The 20891-nt window shown below is 42.8% G+C and overlaps 1 protein-coding gene across 1 annotated transcript in view; it reads left to right on the top strand.

Annotated features, from left to right (window-relative positions):
* The window catches only part of SYT8 (synaptotagmin 8), a 31386-nt gene extending 29122 nt beyond the window's left edge, over positions 1 to 2264 (top strand). The window contains exons 8-9 of the mRNA XM_070765002.1: positions 50 to 183; positions 1160 to 2264. Coding sequence (XP_070621103.1) covers positions 50 to 183; positions 1160 to 1393 — 368 coding nt within the window. The 3' untranslated portion in view covers positions 1394 to 2264. The remainder of the gene's footprint in view (positions 1 to 49; positions 184 to 1159) is intronic.
* The last annotated feature ends 18627 nt before the right edge of the window (positions 2265 to 20891 follow it).

Here is a 20891-nt window from a genome sequence, read left to right as displayed (position 1 = left end):
TTTCGGATTAAACTTCCTCAACTGTTCTTTGCTTTGCTTTCCATGCCAGACCCATATGTCAAAGTGCAACTTATTCTGAACAAAAAGAAGTGGAAGAAAAAGAAGACAACTGTGAAGAAAAACACATTAAGCCCCTATTTCAACGAAGCTTTTGTTTTTGAAGTGCCTTTCCACTTGATCCAGGTAGGCCCAGTAGAAGCCATTTTATAACAGAGCCGGTTATCGGAGAACGAAATAATCTCTAGAAGCCTCATTGCTTTTGCAGATGTTTTGAGCTCACCTTACCAGACCTGCTGTAAAAATGTATCTTTTTATACAGATAATCCTTTAATGTCTTCCCTGCTTAACATTGTTTGAAGTTACAACAGTACTGGAAAAGTAACCTTATGACTTTATGGTCCTTGCATTTATAACTGTCATGTGATCACCATTTGCCCAATGAACAGCTTGCTTCCATCAAGCAGAATCAATGGAGAACCAGCAGTAAAATTGCAAGTCATGATCGAGTGATGTCTCACTTATCTATTATGGGTGCTTTGCTTAGCAGCCATGATGGAAGTGAGGTCACGTCTAAGTTGCAGTCATATGGTGTCCTGCTTAATGACCACATGACTTAGCAATGGAAATTTTGATCCCAATTATGATTATTAAATGAGGAATACTTGTACTAAAGTCTGTTTTTCTTCTTATTGTGACTTATTTCCTGTTACTGTGCTTCTCTTTTGCTACATGAAGCTATTGTTTTGGGGGCCTAAACTGAATAAACATAATAATTAAGAAATAAAAAAAATATCAACACCATATTTAATACCTACCATAATGATGTCAAACACAAATAAGAGTTTGCTCTTTTGACGTCTTGCAAGTGTTATTTTGTAAGTGTAATTTTCCAGGGTGCAACCCAAGGCATCATGGAAAGTTTAAAGTCCTTACTATAAATCTTTATTATGCAGCTCTTTTAAGCAGGATTTGGGCTGACATTTGAGAAATAATGTACACGAATACAAAAGAGGAACAGAAAGTGACTAAAGCTGTAATGGTAAAAGGGTATGAACTCTCCCAAATTCTCCCCATGCAGAGAGAATTGTTTGCATCTTTCACCCTTGTTTCCCCTTCCTTTTCATCCTCTCACCTCTCCACTTTGTAATTTTCATTCTAGAATGTAGACCTGGTGATCTCAGTCTGGGATCGTGACAAAGTGACCAAGGATGACCAGATCGGAAAGTTGTTTCTCAGCTGCCGAGCTACAGGGAACCAGTTGCGCCATTGGTCAGATATGCTGGCTAATCCTCGCAGGCCTATGGCACAGTGGCATAGTCTGCAGCCTGTGGAAGTCGTTGACAAAACTCTGGGACTGAAGACACGCTTCAAACTGAAATTACCCACCAGCTAACCCACCCCAAGTCATTCTCTCTGTGCTTCTCAGGAAACCCACAGTTATTATTTATTAAGGAAGACCTGATAGCACAAACCACCACATCCGGTTCAGTTAAAGATATAGCTGTAATTATTCTAGACAAGGGGAGGCAAGGCCACTATATGTTGCCACTATATCCCACATTTAGGTAACCAGCAGTTATATGCCATCAGGATTATTCTTCTGAAGACGTTTTGAACCATTGCACAAGTCTCTTTATTAGTGTTCTCCTAAGCTGGAGAAGATAAAGAAGCAAGAGAATGACAAGTCACCCAAAGTGGGAGATGAAAAATCAGGGCACCAACCTGTGTACTTCCGTTTTAATGTTAAGATGGAGACATCTCACATGGAGGCTGAAACCCCCCCACTGCCTGTGTAAATAGGGATGGTTGGGTGGGATGACATAGCAAAGCCCTACTGCACTTTAGGAAGAAGGTGGGATGGAAAACTGTCTGCCCCCTAGTGTCAGAGCAAACATTGCAAAATAGCAGAAGTGAAAGTTAACCAACTCATCAGCTGGTGACTTCCCTAAGTCTAAGGTCTAAGTCTGAAGACACAGAGATGTGGAGCCAATCTCAGACATGAACTTGTGAACCCAACAAAAATTGACATGTTCACCAATGGTATGTGCTGTACTATCATGGATCAAATCATTACTTTGATGGGGGGAAAATATGTATCACTTCAAAATCAATCTGTTCATGTATCAGTATATGGACTAGTATGGGTCAGATTTTTTTCCTCTAAATTTAAGGGGAAAACAAAACTCAAAAATAACCATGATTAGAATTGTGCTCCCCCTTTCCTTATTAAATATTTTAAAAATAATTTACTTTACCATTCAAAACATGTGTGCAGTCATTTATATATGTTTCCTTTGGCATTGCTAGCATCAGTTTGGGGAGAGAGCTTAAAAAAAGTTCAGATGAAACAAATGCAAATAATGATTGTATATATGAAATGAATAATTTAAATTGTGAGTTCTTTGTTCTCAAGCATTTTTAAAAAGGCTATCATTCTAGCTCTTTAGGGATGTATCAAGGCAGTCTTGCCTGATGGGAGGCTTTAAGATATGGGCTATTAATTGGATGGAATGAATACTAATTTCCCATTATGCTTGCACCTGACATAAAGCCTCAATTTCTCTGGATTACTTCCATTGTGCAATTCCATGACATACCGTATTTTTCGGAGTATAAGGCACACTTTTCTCCTCCTTTAATAGGTTGATAAAGCTCTGAATGTAGCTTTTCCTTCCAGGCCTAACTAGCTGCTAACGATCTTCCCAGCTTTTACCTTGCAGCCTCTTTCATTGTTTCTCTCTGCTATGAATGTTTTCCAATCCCTAAGTCTTTGCAGGTTTTTTTTTCATCACTCTAACTTGCTCCGAATAAATTTCTTTCCAGCCCTTACCAGGTGTAACGATGTTCCCAGCTCTTACCAGCTTGCAAGCTCTTTCATTGTTACTCTCTGTGAAGAATGTTTTCCAAACCCTAAGTCTTTGCAGGTTCCCCCCCCCCATTGCTCTGGATGTTTCTTTCCAGGTGCCAATAATGCTCCCAGCATTTACTGGCTTGCAATCTCTTTCATTGTTACTCTCTTCGAATATAGTTTTTTTAAAGCCCTAATCAGGGAATAAAATAATGTCCTGGCTAAGGAAACTAGCAAGATGAATACCTGGTAAGCAGATTCTTTTCCCTATTTTTCTCCCCAAAAATTAAGGTGCGTCTTATACTCCAAAAATACATTATCTTCTTCTATATGTCATCTTCTTCTTGGAATGAATAATAATTAAAAATCATAGCAAACCCAGTAAGCAAAGTAATTGACCCTTTTTAAGAATAACTATACATTATTCTGTCATGTCCCTTACAGAGATGGGATTTTCATAATTTCCCTACCTGTTCAGCCAGTGCACGCATGCTAACTTTGGTTGCGTGCATGCCTTCTGTGCATGTTCATGGCCTCCTGTGCATATGCTTTGCTCTTGCACATGGCTTGCATGCATGCACGTGGCTTGAAAACATGGCTAAATAGGACAGCATAGCACCGGGCAGAGGTGGGCTACTGCCAGAATGGCTATTTGTGTGCAGCTCCACAGCTCTGGAACATGAGTGCGAGATTGAGTGCAATTATGCTTCCTGCACAGGGACGTGTGTGGGGGGACGCGTTTTGGTGAGATTTTTGCTTCCCTGCATCCAGTTCCCTGCACCTGTGCATGTAGCAAAATTGTGCTCGATCCCACATTCATTTTCCAGAGCCACGGAGCTGCACACAATTAGCTGTTCTGGAAGCAGCCCACCAGTGGTGCCGTGACAGGTGGGTCTACCCACAGGTCACTACTACTGGTTCGCCCGAACAAGTCTGAACCAGCTGAATACTACCTCTTATCTGATACTTCTTCTAAGGATCCCTCCTGGGTTTATTGTTTCCCTATTGATGTTTAATAATAGTAATAGTAATAGTAATAATAATAATGAGGATGATGAGGATAGTGATAATGATAATGATAATGATCATGATAATAATTTATTAGACTTGTATGTGGCCCCTCTCCGGAGACTTGGGGTGGCTCACAACAACAACACAAATACAAATCTAATAATTACAACTATAGCTAAAACCCATTATCTTAAAACAAGCAGTAATACACAATCAACACTCAATATTGCAATCATACCCACACATAACTTTTAATGGTCAGAAGCGGGGGGGGGCATATGCTAGTTGCCCCATGCCTGGCAACATAACTGGGTCTTGCGGCTCTTGCAAAAGGCAGGGAGGATGGGTGCAGTCTGAATCTCTGAAGGGAGCTAGTTCCAGAGGGCTGTGGCCGCCACAGAGAAGGTTATTCCCCTAGTCCCTGCCAGATGACATTGTCTGGTTGATGGGACCTGGAGAAGGCCAACTCTGTGGGACCTGATTGGCCGCTGGGATTTGTGCGGCATAAGGCGGTCCCGTAAGTAATGCAATACAATTGCTCTTTTTCTGTCTTTCAAAATCCAGTTGCTGCTGCAGATGCAGTAAGCTTCTGTCACATACTCCTGTCGACCAAGCAGTCCAAAGACTTTGCACTGCTGGGTAGGTAGATGGGTACCATTTTGATGAGCAAAATAATGAGGACATGAAATGAAGACAATTGGGTGTCCCCTGGACAATGGTGATGTTGCTGTTCAATTCTTTCAACTAGAAGCACTTTGGTGCTCCCTACACAAATGGCATCATATAGATATGAGATATGGGACCTGATACACCACATGGGGCATCACATAGCAAACACTATATTGAATAGCAAAAATCAGGCTCATTAGCCAATTCTGTGGAAGAATGATGCTTTATCTACTCTCTATTAGCTGAGGTTATCTATCTTTCTCTATCTTTTATTAGCTGAGGTTGGTTGACTTAACCAGGCAGTCTAGGAATAGCAACAGGAAGCCAAGCAAAAGTAAAACAGAAGCAAAATATAACAGCTAAACATTGTGCTTTTAAAATTAGGTGACATTTGGATTATTACAAGCAATTCATACTTAGAATTCTAAGAAAAAGTATTTGCATCACTGTAATGTGCAGACATATCCCGCTTCATTAGATAATCAAACTTCTTTGGAAAGTTGGTCTGCAAAAAGAGAGAGAGGCATTTAAGAATACAAGGATTTCTGATAAAGAGGTTTCTTGTAGAAAAATTAATGAAGTCATTACAAAATAATTCCAGGGATTGCAGGTTATCAAAGGAAATCTATTGATAAAGAAACCCAATTTTGTATTCTTGTACCTCTTTCAACCTTCTCAATATAAAGAGCTAGAAACCACTTCTTTGGGGGTAGAGTGATTTCCACAAGCACATAAAAGACAGACATTTCTTCGTATTTTACTCCTGTTCCTACAGGTGCCATTTGTGACCAAATGAGAACTTGTTGCAAAAGTTCTTGACTTTCATGGCAGGTTCTCAAATTGAACTCCATTTTATGTGTGTATATATATTCAAGCTTTAATCTCTGGACCATTTGATGGGAAAAAACACATAATTCTTCCCTAGTACAAGCTGAGAGGAGGAGAACCTTTGTTCTAGAAGTTAAAGCTACTGCCTTACAGGCAGACTCCCCAGGTTCAAATCCCGGAAAAGGTATGGCTAGCTGATGAGAGCAAAATAGCTTGAAATAGCTCTATACAAGTCTCCCTTCCCTTTTATTATCAGCAAAAATATGTTACACATATAGAATATAGTTTGTTGGCTATAAAAATGTAACTGCCTTGGATATGGCCCGTTGAGGGTCCGAGAGGCAAAAACTCCCTCTCACATTTGGATACACCAGGGTGAGTCCACAGAAAAAAACACACATACATATATACATATGCAAAAGGTAAGCATATATAGATAAATATATACACATACACATATTCATTATATATACATAAACATATGTAAATATATTGGAAAGTAAAGACATATATCTTTATTAAGCAATAATGTTCAAAATTTATCACCACCTACTGAGAAAAATGTTTCTGAATCTCAAGGCATTTTTCTTATTGAGACTGATGTCACCATTAAATGTGCCGCCATACAGATACTTAATAATTTCCACTATTCATATAGGTTAAATATGGATATTCTAACCTCATCCTGCTAGTCAAGTAAAACAAGTAGGATATCAAAGGAGTCACTGTAGTTAAAATACAGTGAAAAACATCTTAGTTTTAAATTACTTTAATCATTCTGCTCAACAGAGTTTGGCAGCCGATCTGTTTTGTTGAATGATTTCAGTTGCCTTAAGTAAGAAGTGTGATGTAAAAGCAGGAAGAAATCTGAATATGAGGGTGGGAAATGAAATGAAGAAAGGAAGTCCAGAATTCAGAATATAGACTCATAATTCAGTTGCATTAAAACTCATCGGGTGAAGCCTTAAGACAAAAAGCAAACGAGCCACATGCAAAGCAGATCATCTGTGTGACACCTAGAAGCAAAGATGGAGATATATGTCTTTTTGTGAGTCCTTCTCCAGTGAATATTGCAATGACATGTGTAAATAACCTTGAGATACAGAGGGATGGGTCAGAGCCAGGGCAACAGTTCAATAAGTGGCATATTAGCCTGCCAAAGGAATGCGGGCATGGCAAACATTTCATAAGACACATTTCATTGAATCTTAGACTGTAAAGGTGGGGGAGGAAGAGCTGTATTTTCAGACTTGCAAGTTTCAGTGAGTGTAACCTTACAATAAAGTTAAAGCTATGGTAGTACAGTGATATCTTGTCTTATTTATTTATTTATTTTATTTATTACTTAGATTTGTATGCCGCCCCTCTCCGAAGACTCGGGGCGGCTCACAACATGTAAAAACAAATCATAAGCAATCAGACAAATTTAAAATATTTAAATATTTAAAAAACCCCATATGCTAACAGTCACACACACAGACGTACCATGCATAAATTAAACGTGCCCAGGGGGAGATGTTTCAGTTCCCCCATGCCTGACGGCAAAGGTGGGTTTTAAGGAGTTTACGGAAGGCAGGAAGAGTAGGGGCAGTTCTAATCTCCGGGGGGAGTTGGTTCCAGAGGGCCGGGGCCGCCACAGAGAAGGCTCTTCCCCTGGGGCCCGCCAACCGACATTGTTTAGTTGACGGGACCCGGAGAAGGCCCACTCTGTGGGACCTAATCGGTCGCTGGGATTCGTGCGGCAGGAGGCGGTCTCGGAGATATTCTGGTCCGATGCCATGAAGGGCTTTAAAGGTCATAACCAACACTTTGAATTGTGACCGGAAATTGATCGGCAACCAATGCAGACTGCGGAGTGATGGTGAAACATGGGCATACCTAGGTAGGCCCATGACTGCTCTCGCAGCTGCATTTTGCACGATCTGAAGTTTCCGAACACTTTTCAAAGGTAGCCCCATGTAGAGAGCATTACAGTAGTCGAACCTCGAGGTGATGAGGGCATGAGTGACTGTGAGCAATGAGTCCCGGTCCAGATAGGGCCGCAACTGGTGCACCAGGCGAACCTGGGCAAACGCCCCCCTCGCCACAGCTGAAAGATGTTGTTCTAATGTGAGCTGTGGATCGAGGAGGATGCCCAAGTTGCGGACCCTCTCTGAGGGGGTCAATAATTCCCCCCCCAGGGTGATGGACGGACAGATGGGATTGTCCTTGGGAGGCAGAACCCACAGCCACTCCGTCTTATCCGGGTTGAGCTTGAGTCTGTTGACACCCATCCAGGCCCCAACAGCCTCCAGGCACCGGCACATCACTTCCACCGCTTCGTTGACTGGGCATGGGGTGGAGATGTAAAGCTGGGTATCATCCGCATATTGATGATACCTCACCCCATGTCCTTGGATGATCTCGCCCAGCGGTTTCATGTAGATGTTGAATAGCAGGGGGGAGAGGACCGACCCCTGAGGCACCCCACAAGGGAGAAACCTAGGAGTCGACCTCTGGCCCCCCACTAACACCGACTGCGACCGGCCAGAGAGGTAGGAGGAGAACCACTGAAGGACAGTGCCTCCCACTCCCAACCCCTCCAGCCGGTGCAGAAGGATACCATGGTCGATGGTATCGAAAGCCGCTGAGAGGTCAAGGAGCACCAGGACAGAGGATAAACCCCTGTCCCGGGCCCGCCAGAGATCATCCATCAACGCGACCAAAGCGGTTTCCGTGCTGTAACCGGCCCTGAAACCCGACTGCTGGGGACCTAGATAATCGGCTTCTTCCAAGGACCGCTGGAGCTGGAGTGCCACCACCTTCTCGACAACCTTCCCCATAAAGGGAAGGTTGGAGACTGGACGATAGTTGTTAAGTACGGCTGGGTCCAGGGAGGGCTTCTTGAGGAGGGGGCGCACAAGCGCTTCTTTATAGAGTGATGGAAAAACTCCCCTCCCCAAGGAAGCGTTGGTAATCTCCTGGGCCCAGCTCCGTGTCACCTCCCTGCTGGCCGAAACCAACCAGGAGGGACACGGATCCAGTAAACAGGTGGCGGAACTCACAGCTCCAATGGCCTTGTCCACTTCATCAGGTGTCACCAGATCAAACTCTTCCCAGACAGGTGGACAAGTACGTGCCCCAGTCACCTCGACTGACTCGTTGTCAGTCGACTCTGTTTTACAATTGGAGTTGAGGTCGGCCCGAATCCGAGCGACTTTATCAGCGAAAAACGTGTTAAAGTCCTCGGCACTACTCTGCAAGGGCTCCCCAACTCCCCCCTGATTAAGAAGGGAGCGGGTCACCCTAAACAGAGCGGCCGGGCGGGATTCCGCTGATGCAATCAAGGCGGCATGGTACGCGCATCTTGCCGCCTTGAGCGCCACTTTGTAAGTCTTAATAAAAGCTCTTACAAGTGTTCGATCAGATTCAGACCTACTCTTCCTCCATCGCTTCTCTAGACGTCTCTTCTGGCGTTTCAACTCCCGGAGCTCCTCGTTGAACCATGGAGCTCTACGGGGTCTAGCGCCACGGAGAGGTCGCAAAGGCGCAATCCGGTCAAGAGCCTCTGCTGCAGCCTCGTTCCAGGCTTTCGCAAGAGACTCTGCCGAACTGTGGACAAGTGCCTCTGGAATAACCCCAAGCGCCGTCTGAAAGCCCTCTGGGTCCATCAGGCGTCTGGGGCGGAACATCTTAATTGGTTCCGCCTCCCTGCGGGGAAGGATTGGAGCCAGGAAGTCAAGCCGTAGTAGAAAATGGTCTGACCATGACAAAGGCACTGCTTCTAAGCCCCTTAGTCTCAGACCATTACTCAATTGCTCGGAAAGGAATACCATGTCGGGTGCGTGCCCCCCTTCATGAGTCGGACCCTGTACTACTTGAGTCAGGTCCATGGCTGTCATGGTGGCCATGAACTCCTGTGCCAGCCCAGAGGTTTCGCCGAGTGACGGCAGGTTGAAGTCCCCCAAGACAATAAGTCTTGGGAACTCCACCGCCAACCCGGCTACCTCCTCGAGTAGCACAGGCAGGGCTTTTGACACGCAGCTGGGAGGCAGGTACGTGAGAAATAAGCCCACCTGAACCCCTAAGTCCAACTTCATCAAGAGTGACTCGCAACCCGCAATTTCCGGAGCAATGAGTCCACGTAGGCAAAGGCTCTCCCTGGCTATAATAGCCACTCCTCCCCCCCTTCCCTGGGGTCGAGGTTGATGCCATATCTGAAACCCAGCTGGGCAGATTTCAGAGAGAGGAACACCTCCCTCTGGGCCCAGCCAGGTTTCAGTAATACATGCCAGGTCGGCCTCCTCATCCAGGATCAGATCCCGGATGAGGAGAGCTTTATTTACCACCGACCTGGCATTGAGTAGCAGCAACCTGAGCCCAGGGCCAGAGTTACACTCATCACCAGTACCCAAGATTGGGCTCACGGAGCCAGAACAAGGGATCGTTATTAAGCAACGGTCCCTCGTTCCCCTGGAACGGCTAACTCCGCGGCCCCCGCCATATCTGCCTCTCCCCAGCAACACAGGAATATTCTGACCCTCTGTCTCCCCAGAGATTAGTGCCCCCTCCCCTCCCGCCTCTCCGGCGTCAGGTGGGCAAAGTCTATCATTCATACTGCTTCCATTTATCACATTCATACCATAATCCCACCCGCCCCAACCATTGCATTCATACCAATCATTCGTCCCATATTTACCCCAATCATCCATTAATTACAAAACCCCCTAATGATATTAAAATGAATTAAATTAGTAATAATTAAAATACTAATAATATATATATTACGAACTTAATTGGTTCTGGAGGAGGTTTGTAAAGTGAAAAGTTCGTAAGATGAAACAATGTTTCACATGGGAATCAATGGAAGAGCGATTAATGCGTGCAAACCCAAAATTCACCCCTTTTGCCAGCCGAAGCGCCCGTTTTTGTGCTGCTGGGATTCCCCTGAGGCTGCCCTCCATGGGAAACCCCACCTCCGGACTTCCGTGTTTTTGCGATGCTGCAGGGGAATTCCCAGCATGGGAATCCCAGCATCACAAAAATGGGCGCTTCACTGGCAACGGAAGTCCGGAGGTGGGGTTTCCCAGCGAGGGAAGCCTCAGCAAAATCGCAGCATTGTAAAAACACCAAGTCTTCGAAACCCCACCTCCGGACTTTGATGTTGGGATTCCCCTGCTGGGATTCCCCTGCAGCATCGCAATAAGAAGTCCGGAGATGGGGTTTCCCATGGAGGGGAGCCTCAGGGAAATCCTAGCAGTACAAAAATGGTCGCTTTGCTGGCAATGGAAGGTCCAGAGGTGGGGTTTCCCAGAGAAGGGAGCCTTCACCTGGCAACAGAAGTCCAGAGGCGGTGCATCCCAGTGGCAGTGGCTTGGGTTCGTAAGGTGAAAATAGTTCGGAAGAAGAGACAAAAAAATCTTAAGCCCCGGGTTCGTATCTTGAAAAGTTCATATGATGAGGGGTTCGTAAGATGAGGTATCACTGTACTTCTGGGTGTGCATCTTGTTTGAACAATCCTGCAAGGATGACAACTCTCACCCTTATGGGTTATTCACTGCTTCCTGAGTACAGAAACAGATGAATTTGCCCTTATTTCAATCTTGGTATACCCCATATCTTCACTATAATGTTTGAGCTTTAATTCAGAACTGTTGTTTCCCAAGCTGAGCTACCATAAACTCTTTTCTTGTACTTCATTCTATTTATTAGCGCCTCCAGCTCCCACTGGCTGCAATGCCTGGTATGTCTTGTCCTCCTCCAGTGGTTGGCCACTGTTATGGATAGCCATTTCACTCTGAATTATCAGACTTATATTCTCTGATGCTTAGCAGGAGATCCAATGCTAGCCTGTTAAGTCAATGGACCATCCTTAAACCTAAAAGCTCAACTCCATTCAATCCTTATATTTCTCAGTGGACCTCTTTTCAATTTTTACCCAGCCTGCATAAAACAAAACTTTGCTTTTCCAACTCCCATCTTGCAAAGCTTCCTTTAATTTTTTGTAAAAGTATCTTTAGGTTGCAAAACAAGCACATTGTCACTGTCTTTCTACAAAGGAAGAAAGGAACACAAAAAAGAATTGTTCCTTTTGCATTGATTATTGTGGGATTGGAGTTTGATGGCATCATTGGGGCAGAGAGGAAAGGAAGGGTCAAAGGAGATGATTGGGAAGCAGCTACAAACATCCACATGTGAAACTTCTGATAAAGGAAAAGATTAAGACTTATGTTGGCCAGGTTTAGCACCCAACCAGTTCTATTGCCAACCCATTGCAATTTGGATTAGAATTTTCAGTTTTAGAAGCAGTAGCAACATGGGAGACAAGCAGCCTTAACTGCAATGCAGAACTGCCCTATGTTCACACACTTACTAAACCATAAATTATCCAGTTAAATTTGAACAGAGTGAATTGTGCAAAGCTGCCCACTTTTTTATGGTTGGGAAGGATATTGTGAAAAGCTTGAGGAAAATTGAGTAACTTGGGGTTAAGTTCATGAGTTAGCATGTTGAGTGGTTCATAGAGCAACAGCCTGTCTGTTCCCAGGCTAGTTTTCAGAGGTGGCAGCTCAAGCTGAATTCTGTACTACCTGGCTTCTTGTAAGATAGATCTTGTTTGCAAGATAATTTACTTTTAACTTATGGTACTTTTAAATCAACGTGACTTTTACAGGTGGTAGGGATGCACTCTTTTGAGGAGAGCAATTTGGCAGACCCATGGGACCCACTGGGAAGGGCTAGCATTGTTTTTTTCATTTTTCTTCAGGTTTTGTGGTTTTCAAGCGTATGAAAATATAAAATATAGTTTGTGCAGACTTTTATATTTCTTGCCTCAAAATGGCAGGATGCTACAAAGTCAAGGATAGCAAGATACAAGAGAACAAATTTTAAAATCCACAAATTACCTAAAACGTACAAGAATCAGAGCTTTCTTATTTATTTATTAGATTTGTATGCCGCCCTTCTCCGAAAACCTGGAATCAGTAATAATTCCCAGGTCATCTGAAGATTTTATTGTTCCATCCGACATCCTTCTCTTTGTTTAAACCTTGTGAGCATTGTGTTGTGATTAGAGTTTGCTTAATTGTCTTTTCTTTTAAATCCGGATCAGAAGCATCTAATGCTCTGTTTAGAGGATATAGATCTCATAGGTAATGAGTGCACGTAGCAGGAGGTCTAAATATTATTTCAATTAAAATCTAAAAGCCCATCTGTGTTGGGTTTGGATTCAGGCATAGAAGCTGATAGTGGGACCCAGAAGCAGAGCTCAGCATCTTGACCTTTAAAGGAAAACCAAAGGCTCCCTAAAGCAGAGAAGCTTAAATGTATTGATCTCTATGGGGAGATGGTTCTATCTGTAAGTGTCAACAAAAAATATCTGATTTAAATGCATAGACTATAAGAGGGAAGTCTGCAGGCTGTTTGCGTCACAAAGCTATTTGTATTCATAAGCTGTTTATTTAATCTTTTCATGTATTAATTATGTGATTCCCAGGGCAATGTATTATAAACAGACTGCAGCATTCACGACCCAAAACACAGAAGCACAAACTCATAACATAGTAGCATTTTGCACACATTAGGGCTATTGATCTGAGTTCTGTGGTTGCTGTTATTATTTAAACCTACTGTGTCCCCAACCCCTGGTCTTTGCAGCATGCCAGAAATCAGGCCACACAAACAAGCAAAACCCCATCTACGGGATGCCCCTTCTGGTCCATGGAAAAACCTCTCTCCACGGAACCGGTCCCTAGGTACCTGAAAGGTCGGAGGCCTCTGCTTTCATTTAATTTAATTAATTTAATTTATTAGATTTGTATGCCACCCCTCTCTGGAGATTCGGAGTGGACTTTAATCTAAGTACTTTTAAAACTCTAATTGCCATTACCTTGAACTGGGTGAAATGGTGCATCACAGAGCAACCAAAAAGTACCCCAAACTTACAGAATGTGCCCAAACTCTGGGATCTGTGCAGGGGTGGGCTTCAAAATTTTTAGCAAGGGGTTCTCTGCTCAGTTGCTGGGTGGGCACGGCCATGATGGGTATGGCCATGTCAGCTTCCTGCACCATAGCCAGGGTGGCATTTTTGCCCTCCCCGGGCTCCAGAGGCTTTTTTTGAGCCTCCAGGAGGGCAAAAACAGCTTCCTTAGTTTCCAGAGTCTCCCTGGAGGATGGAAACAGACCAATTTCCAACCTTTCCAACCTTCCAGTAAGCCTGTTTTTCACCCTTCCCAAGCCTCCAGGCCTACCCTGCACTTACCTGCACCCAAAATGGGCCTTGTGGGGATTCCAGGGAGGAGCAGAGTGAGGTGGGTGGGGCCAACCAGGAGTGGGATGTGGCGGTTCTCTGGAGTGTGTAGAATCTTAGCTAGAAGTTCTCCTGAACCCCCACAAATCTTCAGCAGCTCACCCCTGGATCTGTGCCTCCTGAGGGAGTGAAATGTGGCTGTTTCAGTCCCTCTGTCTCTTGCTGTGCTGCTTGGGCTGTTACCATGATTACATGGTCTTCATTTACAACGTTCAGTGACATTTTTTTAGTCAATCTCACTTTCCCTCACTGCATCTCCATCCAAGAGCAATCACTTACCTGGTTCTTGGAAAGGGAAGGAAGGTTCTGATTTGGTTGGGGGGAAGAACAGGCTTTCACCGAAATTTTATGTTCAGAAAATTATATGGAATGAATGAAGTTGTTTCTATCTAGCACACCAGCCTCCAAACATTTGGGCACCAGGACCAGTTCTATGGAGAGACCAGGAATGGGAAGCCAAAATTTTTACTGCCACACTGTGGGTGTGGCTTAGTGGTCATGTGAGTGGGTAGGAGTGGCTTGCTGGCTATGTGACCAGGTGGAAGTGACTTGAACGATCATCATCGTTCAAGTGAACTGTTAAGTCCTCGAATTACAACCTTACCAATGTCGCTCGCTGGGGTAACAATTTGCTTCACGTTTCCCACACTCTCCTTCCTGGGTCGCCCCCCTCCTCAGGCTGGGTAGCTAGGTGAATGGGTTTGCCAGAAGCATAAATGCTGCCAGTGCCACTTCTGCTTGCACCTCAGGCAAGTGATGGCCGTGTGAGGCTGGAAGGGAGCCAAGCAGGAGAGAGGAAAACTCGTCCGAGGCCAGGAAGGAGGAAAGAGGAAAAAAGCAAGGAGCGCAGACGCAGCAGCAGGGGAACAAAGAGAGCTGAGCTGAGACCGGTAATCCAGGAAGTGACTGCCACCGATTAGCTAGAGCTGCGCATGCAGCTTCATTTCCGCCTGTGGAACTGCATTCCACCCCATCCTGCTTGCTGCCCACCCTGGGAGAGACGTTTTTCCCACAGATCAAAGAGGCCATGATTTTGCATGCTGCCTGCATTTTATGGATGGGGTTTTGCTTATTTCCATGATCCAGTGGCTGGCATGCCACAGCCTGGGGCTGGTCTGTGGCCCAAGGATTGGGGACCCCTGATCTAGCATATCTATCTATCTATCTATCTATCTATCTATCTATCTATCTATCTATCTATCTATCTATCTATCTATCTATCTATCATCTATCTATCTATCTATCTATCATCATCTATCTATCTATCTATCTATCTATCTATCTATCTATCTATCTATCATCATCTATCTATCTATCTATCTATCTATCTATCTATCTATCTATCTATCTATCATCATCTATCTATCTATCTATCTATCTATCTATCTATCTATCTATCATCTATCTATCTATCTATCTATCTATCTATCTATCTATCTATTTGATATTTATGCCACCCTTCTCCTTAGACTCAGGGCGGCTTACAACATGTTAGCAATAGCACTTTTTAACAGAGCCAGCATATTGCCCCCACCATCCGGGTCCTCATTTTACCCACCTCGGAAGGATGGAAGGCTGATGCACTGGGATGTCTTCACCACAATATCTCAAACAAACCTGTCTTCCTATTCCCCCCACCCTTTCAATATGCTAAATCTCTTGTAATCTCCAGTAAATCAAATGAGAAATTGTATTGTAAATTCAGACCATTTCCCCCCCACAGTTCAGATTATAGTTTCATACTCAGTGACATAGACAATGCTGAATAAAAAAATGTAATGCAAGGAAAAAAGGTGGTTACAGACAAGTAAAAGACAATACTGTATTGTTGCAAATCCAACCTCGCAGGGGTAGGATTAGGGTTTGGGTTTTTCCTTCTTCACTTTTTCACACACTAGATAATTTTATTTTTGTCAGTGCATTTGTATGTTCTGTGGCAATCTGACGTTACAGCACTTCTCTTATTTTCTTTTCTTCCCTCTTTGCTTCAGTGGGTCACAGACAAATACCTATTCATTTGAAATTTCTTTTGATGGAATTAAGCCACTGGTCAGGCTTTGGCGCCTGTTTGTATTTAAACCATGTTGTTTAGCATTGCTATAAAATTTATAGCACAGGTTTCTTAAGTTAGTATTCGGTGGTTAACATATTGCAATACAGTACTGCAGTTTTAAGAGCTCTCTCTTTATGGAAAGGTAGTAACATTTGTAACCAAACAGCCCATACAGTCCATTGCAATAAGTGGAGCCATTTCCTGAATTACTTCATGAGCACATCATTTTGAAAGCGTTGTTTTAAGGCAATGCTCTGACTCACTGCATTGGTCTGATGAAATGTCCCTGGCATAGGAGATGCCTCATTGAACTCCGATTTCCCTTAGTCCAAATTGCAGAAGAAAGTAGGTTCAAGGTAATAGGATGAAGAAATTTCTTGGATGAAGAAGCAAAACAGTTACAAAGAAAAACAAAGAAAGTCTAGTTGCCTTTTGAAAAAAAAAGCATTTTTGGGACAACCATGACCTGAGAATCTGCCATAGATTGCACTTTGGGATGAACAAATGGTGCAGAAGTATGAATGGATTTCCAGAATACTTGTAGACTACAGGAACATTAGCACTTACAATTCGAGATGCAGAGAATATAGACTCATCCCCAACAGCCAGCACTTGTGTTCAACAGTGAAAGGACACAGGGCAGAAAACATCCTGCAGGCTACAAGAGAGCTAATGACCAGATGATTGCAAGGAATATAAATCCTTCCATTCTTCACCATTCAGTCAGAACTGAAGAAGCTTTTTAAATGAAAAGCAAAATTCTTCAAGGAAAAAGAAAGAAACTCCAGTTGCCTTTTGAAAAAGCATCTTGTGGGGGTAGTAGAATGAATTGTTCCTTTCTTACTATTTTAAGGAAATGTTTTGCTGCCTCGAAACTGAATAAATTGGGATAGATTTTGATGCTCACTTAATTGTCATTGAATTGTCTGCTTTGCTCGCATGCTGTGTTTCTTTGAGGAAGGATTGAAGGGACAGAGAATTAATTTAAATCCAAAATAGTTCTGGAGCTACCTGGGCTAAATTAATTCTTTCTGGTCAGCTAAGTTGCCCAAATGCGAATGAGATGCTTAATCTTTTTGTCTTTTTTTTTTTGCTTGAAAAAGATAAGATAAAATTACATGTCAAATAAAACAAAAAGAAAAAACACCTAGTGTTTTTCTAAAAAAAAATAAAAATACAACAAAAGGCAAAGGAAAAAGGTATATATCATTTTAACAATAAATGTTAGAATTCTCTATATGCTGTTATTGAAGTGTGTATGTGTGTGAGAGTGTGTGGATTTTTAACATATTTATATAACTATCGTTCTAATGTACTGTATTTTGTATAAATGAGTCATGTGGTTCATTTATCTCAGCGATCGGTTCGGTCCCACAGAGTTGGCCTTCTCCAGGTCCCGTCAACTAGACAATGCCGCTTGGTGGGGCCTAGGGGAAGATACTTCTCTGTGGGGGCTCCAGCCCTTTGGAATCAGCTCCCCCCAGAGATCCACACTGCCCTCACCCTCATCGCTTTCCACAAAAGACTTATTTATGCCGCCAGGCTTGGAGCCATTAGACCCTAGGCCCCTGGTCAAATGAATGTGACAAATATACAGCACTCCACTGCGGTGGGTATTTTATAGCCTAGGAGTCACATAGCAGAAGTTCTTCGCCCACTGCCAGGTATGTGAGTTTTAGCAATAAGGCTGCTCAAAAGAATTTCTTGCTGATGTAAATAGCTGAAAAGGTTCAGAGTTGGGCTTAGTCAGGTCCTAAGCATCATTGCTTTTAAAGATCAATGTTAGCACCTTAATTTGTGCTCAGATCATCATTTGTTTCAGGGGTCCTGTAATCCCAATATCTTCCACTGGGTTGGAGCTCCTGCATTTTATACCAAACGTGGTATTTCAAGAACAGTCCCATGTAAGGCATCTTGCAATAGTGAAGAGGGAATATAACCAATGCATGGATACTGGCTGAAAAGTCCACCCAGCTGACCACTAGCCATAGCCAGCTGAGTCAATGCACTCCTTGCAAGCCCAGTGACCACAGGAGGTCAAAGAGCCTCTCCAACCTTCAAATTTACTCTTTCCAAGGAAGTGTAGAACAATCCCTAAATTCAGCTTTCTTCTACTGACTGCACCTCTGCCTTACCTGTATTTAGATTCCCATTTTTCTCTCATGGGGTACAACACTTAACGACTGTCATAGGGGTCAAATAAGCAATGAAGAAACAATCAATATTAATAAAAATCTTAGGATATAAGCAACAAGTTATAGTCATACAGTCCTAAGTGGGAGGAAAAGGATGATAGGAATGATGAGAAAAATTAGTAGAATAGAAGTGCAATTTGCAATTAGACTACAGGGACCAGTGTAGCTGGCTGTCATCAGCATCCTAATGGCACCCCACTCAGCACTCTAAATGATCTTATCTACTGGTTTCACTTAGATGCTAAACAGCACAGAGGGCAAGATAGAACCATATAGGACATCCTAGCTTAGTGCCCTAGGTGTCAGGCAATAGTCACCCAGCACCACCTCCTGGATGCTTCAAAAATAGATGAACATATATTTTTAAAGTAAGTATCTCTGCAGCTACTAGATCTGCAGAGCCACCTATTGTGGAAAAGTCGGTAGATTTTCAGAGATTTCTTGAAGGTTCTTGCCCAAACCTGGGGCAGTTTTACATAATGGTGATGCCACTCATGTATTTTTATCCTGTTCTGTGGTCCATGTTAGGGGGATGTCACAGGATATGAACAGTTTCATGCCTTCTGAATGTTTTATTCATATTGGCTTTGCTCCATCTCCTCGGAGACTTCTTTTGCTTTGGTTTGGGAGTCACTTCAAGTTCTGGGGGTGAGAGGTGAGTGGCTCAAGAAATGCTTATAAAAGGAAGAAAGTGTGGTTGTGGAAACAGTCTCAATTCCATTGGCCTGAAGCTCTACTCTCACTATACCTGTTGATTCCTTTCCACAAGGATCTGTTGGATTGGATTGACTGTCATCTGCTGGTGTTTTGGCTGCAGATCTACCAGCAGGTGGCAAAAGAAAACAATCTTGTCTCCAGCAAGGCAAGTGATGTACTGTATAACTTGGGCATTTAAATATTAAGGAAGGTACCCTTCTCCATTGCAAATATATATAAAAATGTCCACTCTTCTGGCAAGGAGATGCTATGCAGAATCTGTTCATCTGTCTTCTCCCTGCTGCAATCATCAGAGGAAAAATGTGTTAGCATAGGGCTGGCATCTCAACAGAATAAATGAATTATTAACCCTTCTTTTTTTCTGCTTTGCAGTTTGATGGAAATTATAAACCAGATATTGGAGTTTTTCTCAATCTCATGACTTTTACTTAATACAAATAAGGCCATTCTTCTTTACTAACCTTTCGCAGTAAAAAAAACAACAAGAACTGTATTCAAGTTCTAAATGTTGAAGTAGTTTTAAAATTGAATTTTAGCATAAATTGACAAATTATTAATAAAAGCTTCAGTCATTTCACAAAGTGAACAAATATTGAACAAAGATAACTGATTACAGGAAATAATAGGAACAACAGTAGAACCTGCCCCAGAACTTTAAAAAAAAATTAGGTATGTTCAAAAGGCAATACGATAAAAGTACCAAGTATCTGATTTTGCACATCACAACAACTGCTACGATTGCATACACACAATGCTGGAGGAACCCTAATACACTCATTGAAAGTTTGATAATCAAGAAGATATGTGATTGTGCAGAAATGGACAAATAAACCATAGAATTTAGATGACAAAAGGACTCAGTACAGACAATGGGACAGCATGAGCTCCTGTCTTTTATTCCAGTTCCTGGATATGAAAAGACTTTGAAGCACTTTCTCTGAATACTTTTTGAAGTGATTCCCTAATAAAACTGGTGTCAGCTGGTGGGCTAGTGGGAGAGGGCCTTCTCTATGGCTGCTCCAATTCTTTGGAACAAACTACCTCCTGAAATCTGGACTACCCCCACCCTACTGGCCTTCCGGAAAGCCTTAAAGACCTGGGGCCATTGATATGATGGTATACCATTGGGATCCGGCCATTAAAAATATGCATGGTTTTTTTAAACTGTTTTAATTGCTTTTAATTGTTCGTTTAAATTGTTTTTAATGGGCTCTTAATATTACATTGTGCTTTGTTTTTCCATTGTGAGCTACCCAGAGTCCTTTGGCATATGAAACCAACCAACCAACCAACCAACCAACCAACCAACCAACCAAACAAACAAACAAACAAACAAACAAACAAACAAACAGTATGGATCTATGTTGGAGGTTACTTAAAGTATATTTCACAAAGAACTGATCACAAAAACAGTCACATAAAAGTTTCTGAACAGTGAAATGGGCAGCATATAAACTGAATAAATAAAAACTAACAATAAATATCAGTGTTCAGCCTAATCTACCTCTGTCTCCTTAAGGAAGGATGTGTACAACTTAGATAAATCAGCATCATAGTTAACATGCATGATTAATGCAAAATTCAGTCCGTGCATCTTTTCATCCCTTTGATTCACCAGATTAATTTTCCCTATCTCCTGCCTAAAATCACCAACTGACCCAATGGTAAAGATTCCTATTTCTCTTTAGGAGGATTGCCTGATAGAGCAATCTACTTCTCCAAGATCCCTTCAGGGTTTTGCAACCTGACTGCATTAATTGAGGGTGGTGATTTGTATTTCTGGATCCTTGCACACTATTGGTCTGAGGAAGGCTTCATGCCCTTAAAGAGAGATTTTTTTTTTGCTGAGCTGTTTAAGAAACCCATTTATACCTCCTGAGGAAGCCGACTGCTTGTGGCTTGTCAGTCGAACCTGCCCTCCCACCAGCGCTCTCTGTATTTCTTCTTGGGACTTGGGTGAGCCCTTTGCATGTCTCTTACTCATCTCTCTTTACCTTTAAGGGAGTAAAAGGAAGGAATAGAAGTGCTCCGGTGCTTAGATTAACAATGTGTGCTTGGCTGAATTATAGGGTCTAAAGATGAGCATTTGAATCAAAAAGCTGTTCCCCATCACCTCTCAGGAAGTCCCATTTTTCTCCTGATCCCCACTTTTAGCCTACACATTTTCAACTGATATTCTCTGTACTATGTTTCTTACTGCTCTCAGTCCATTCAAGAATGCCAAGTTTGTGGCACTTCAAAAGGGAAATGTTGACATTTCTCATCTGTTTTAACTCTCACACA

Source organism: Erythrolamprus reginae, chromosome 1, assembly GCF_031021105.1.
Source record: "Erythrolamprus reginae isolate rEryReg1 chromosome 1, rEryReg1.hap1, whole genome shotgun sequence".
NCBI classification, from domain to species: Eukaryota; Metazoa; Chordata; class Lepidosauria; order Squamata; family Dipsadidae; genus Erythrolamprus; species Erythrolamprus reginae.
Note: the sequence above shows the minus strand (reverse complement) of the source record. Positions and strands in the feature narration are given on the sequence as shown.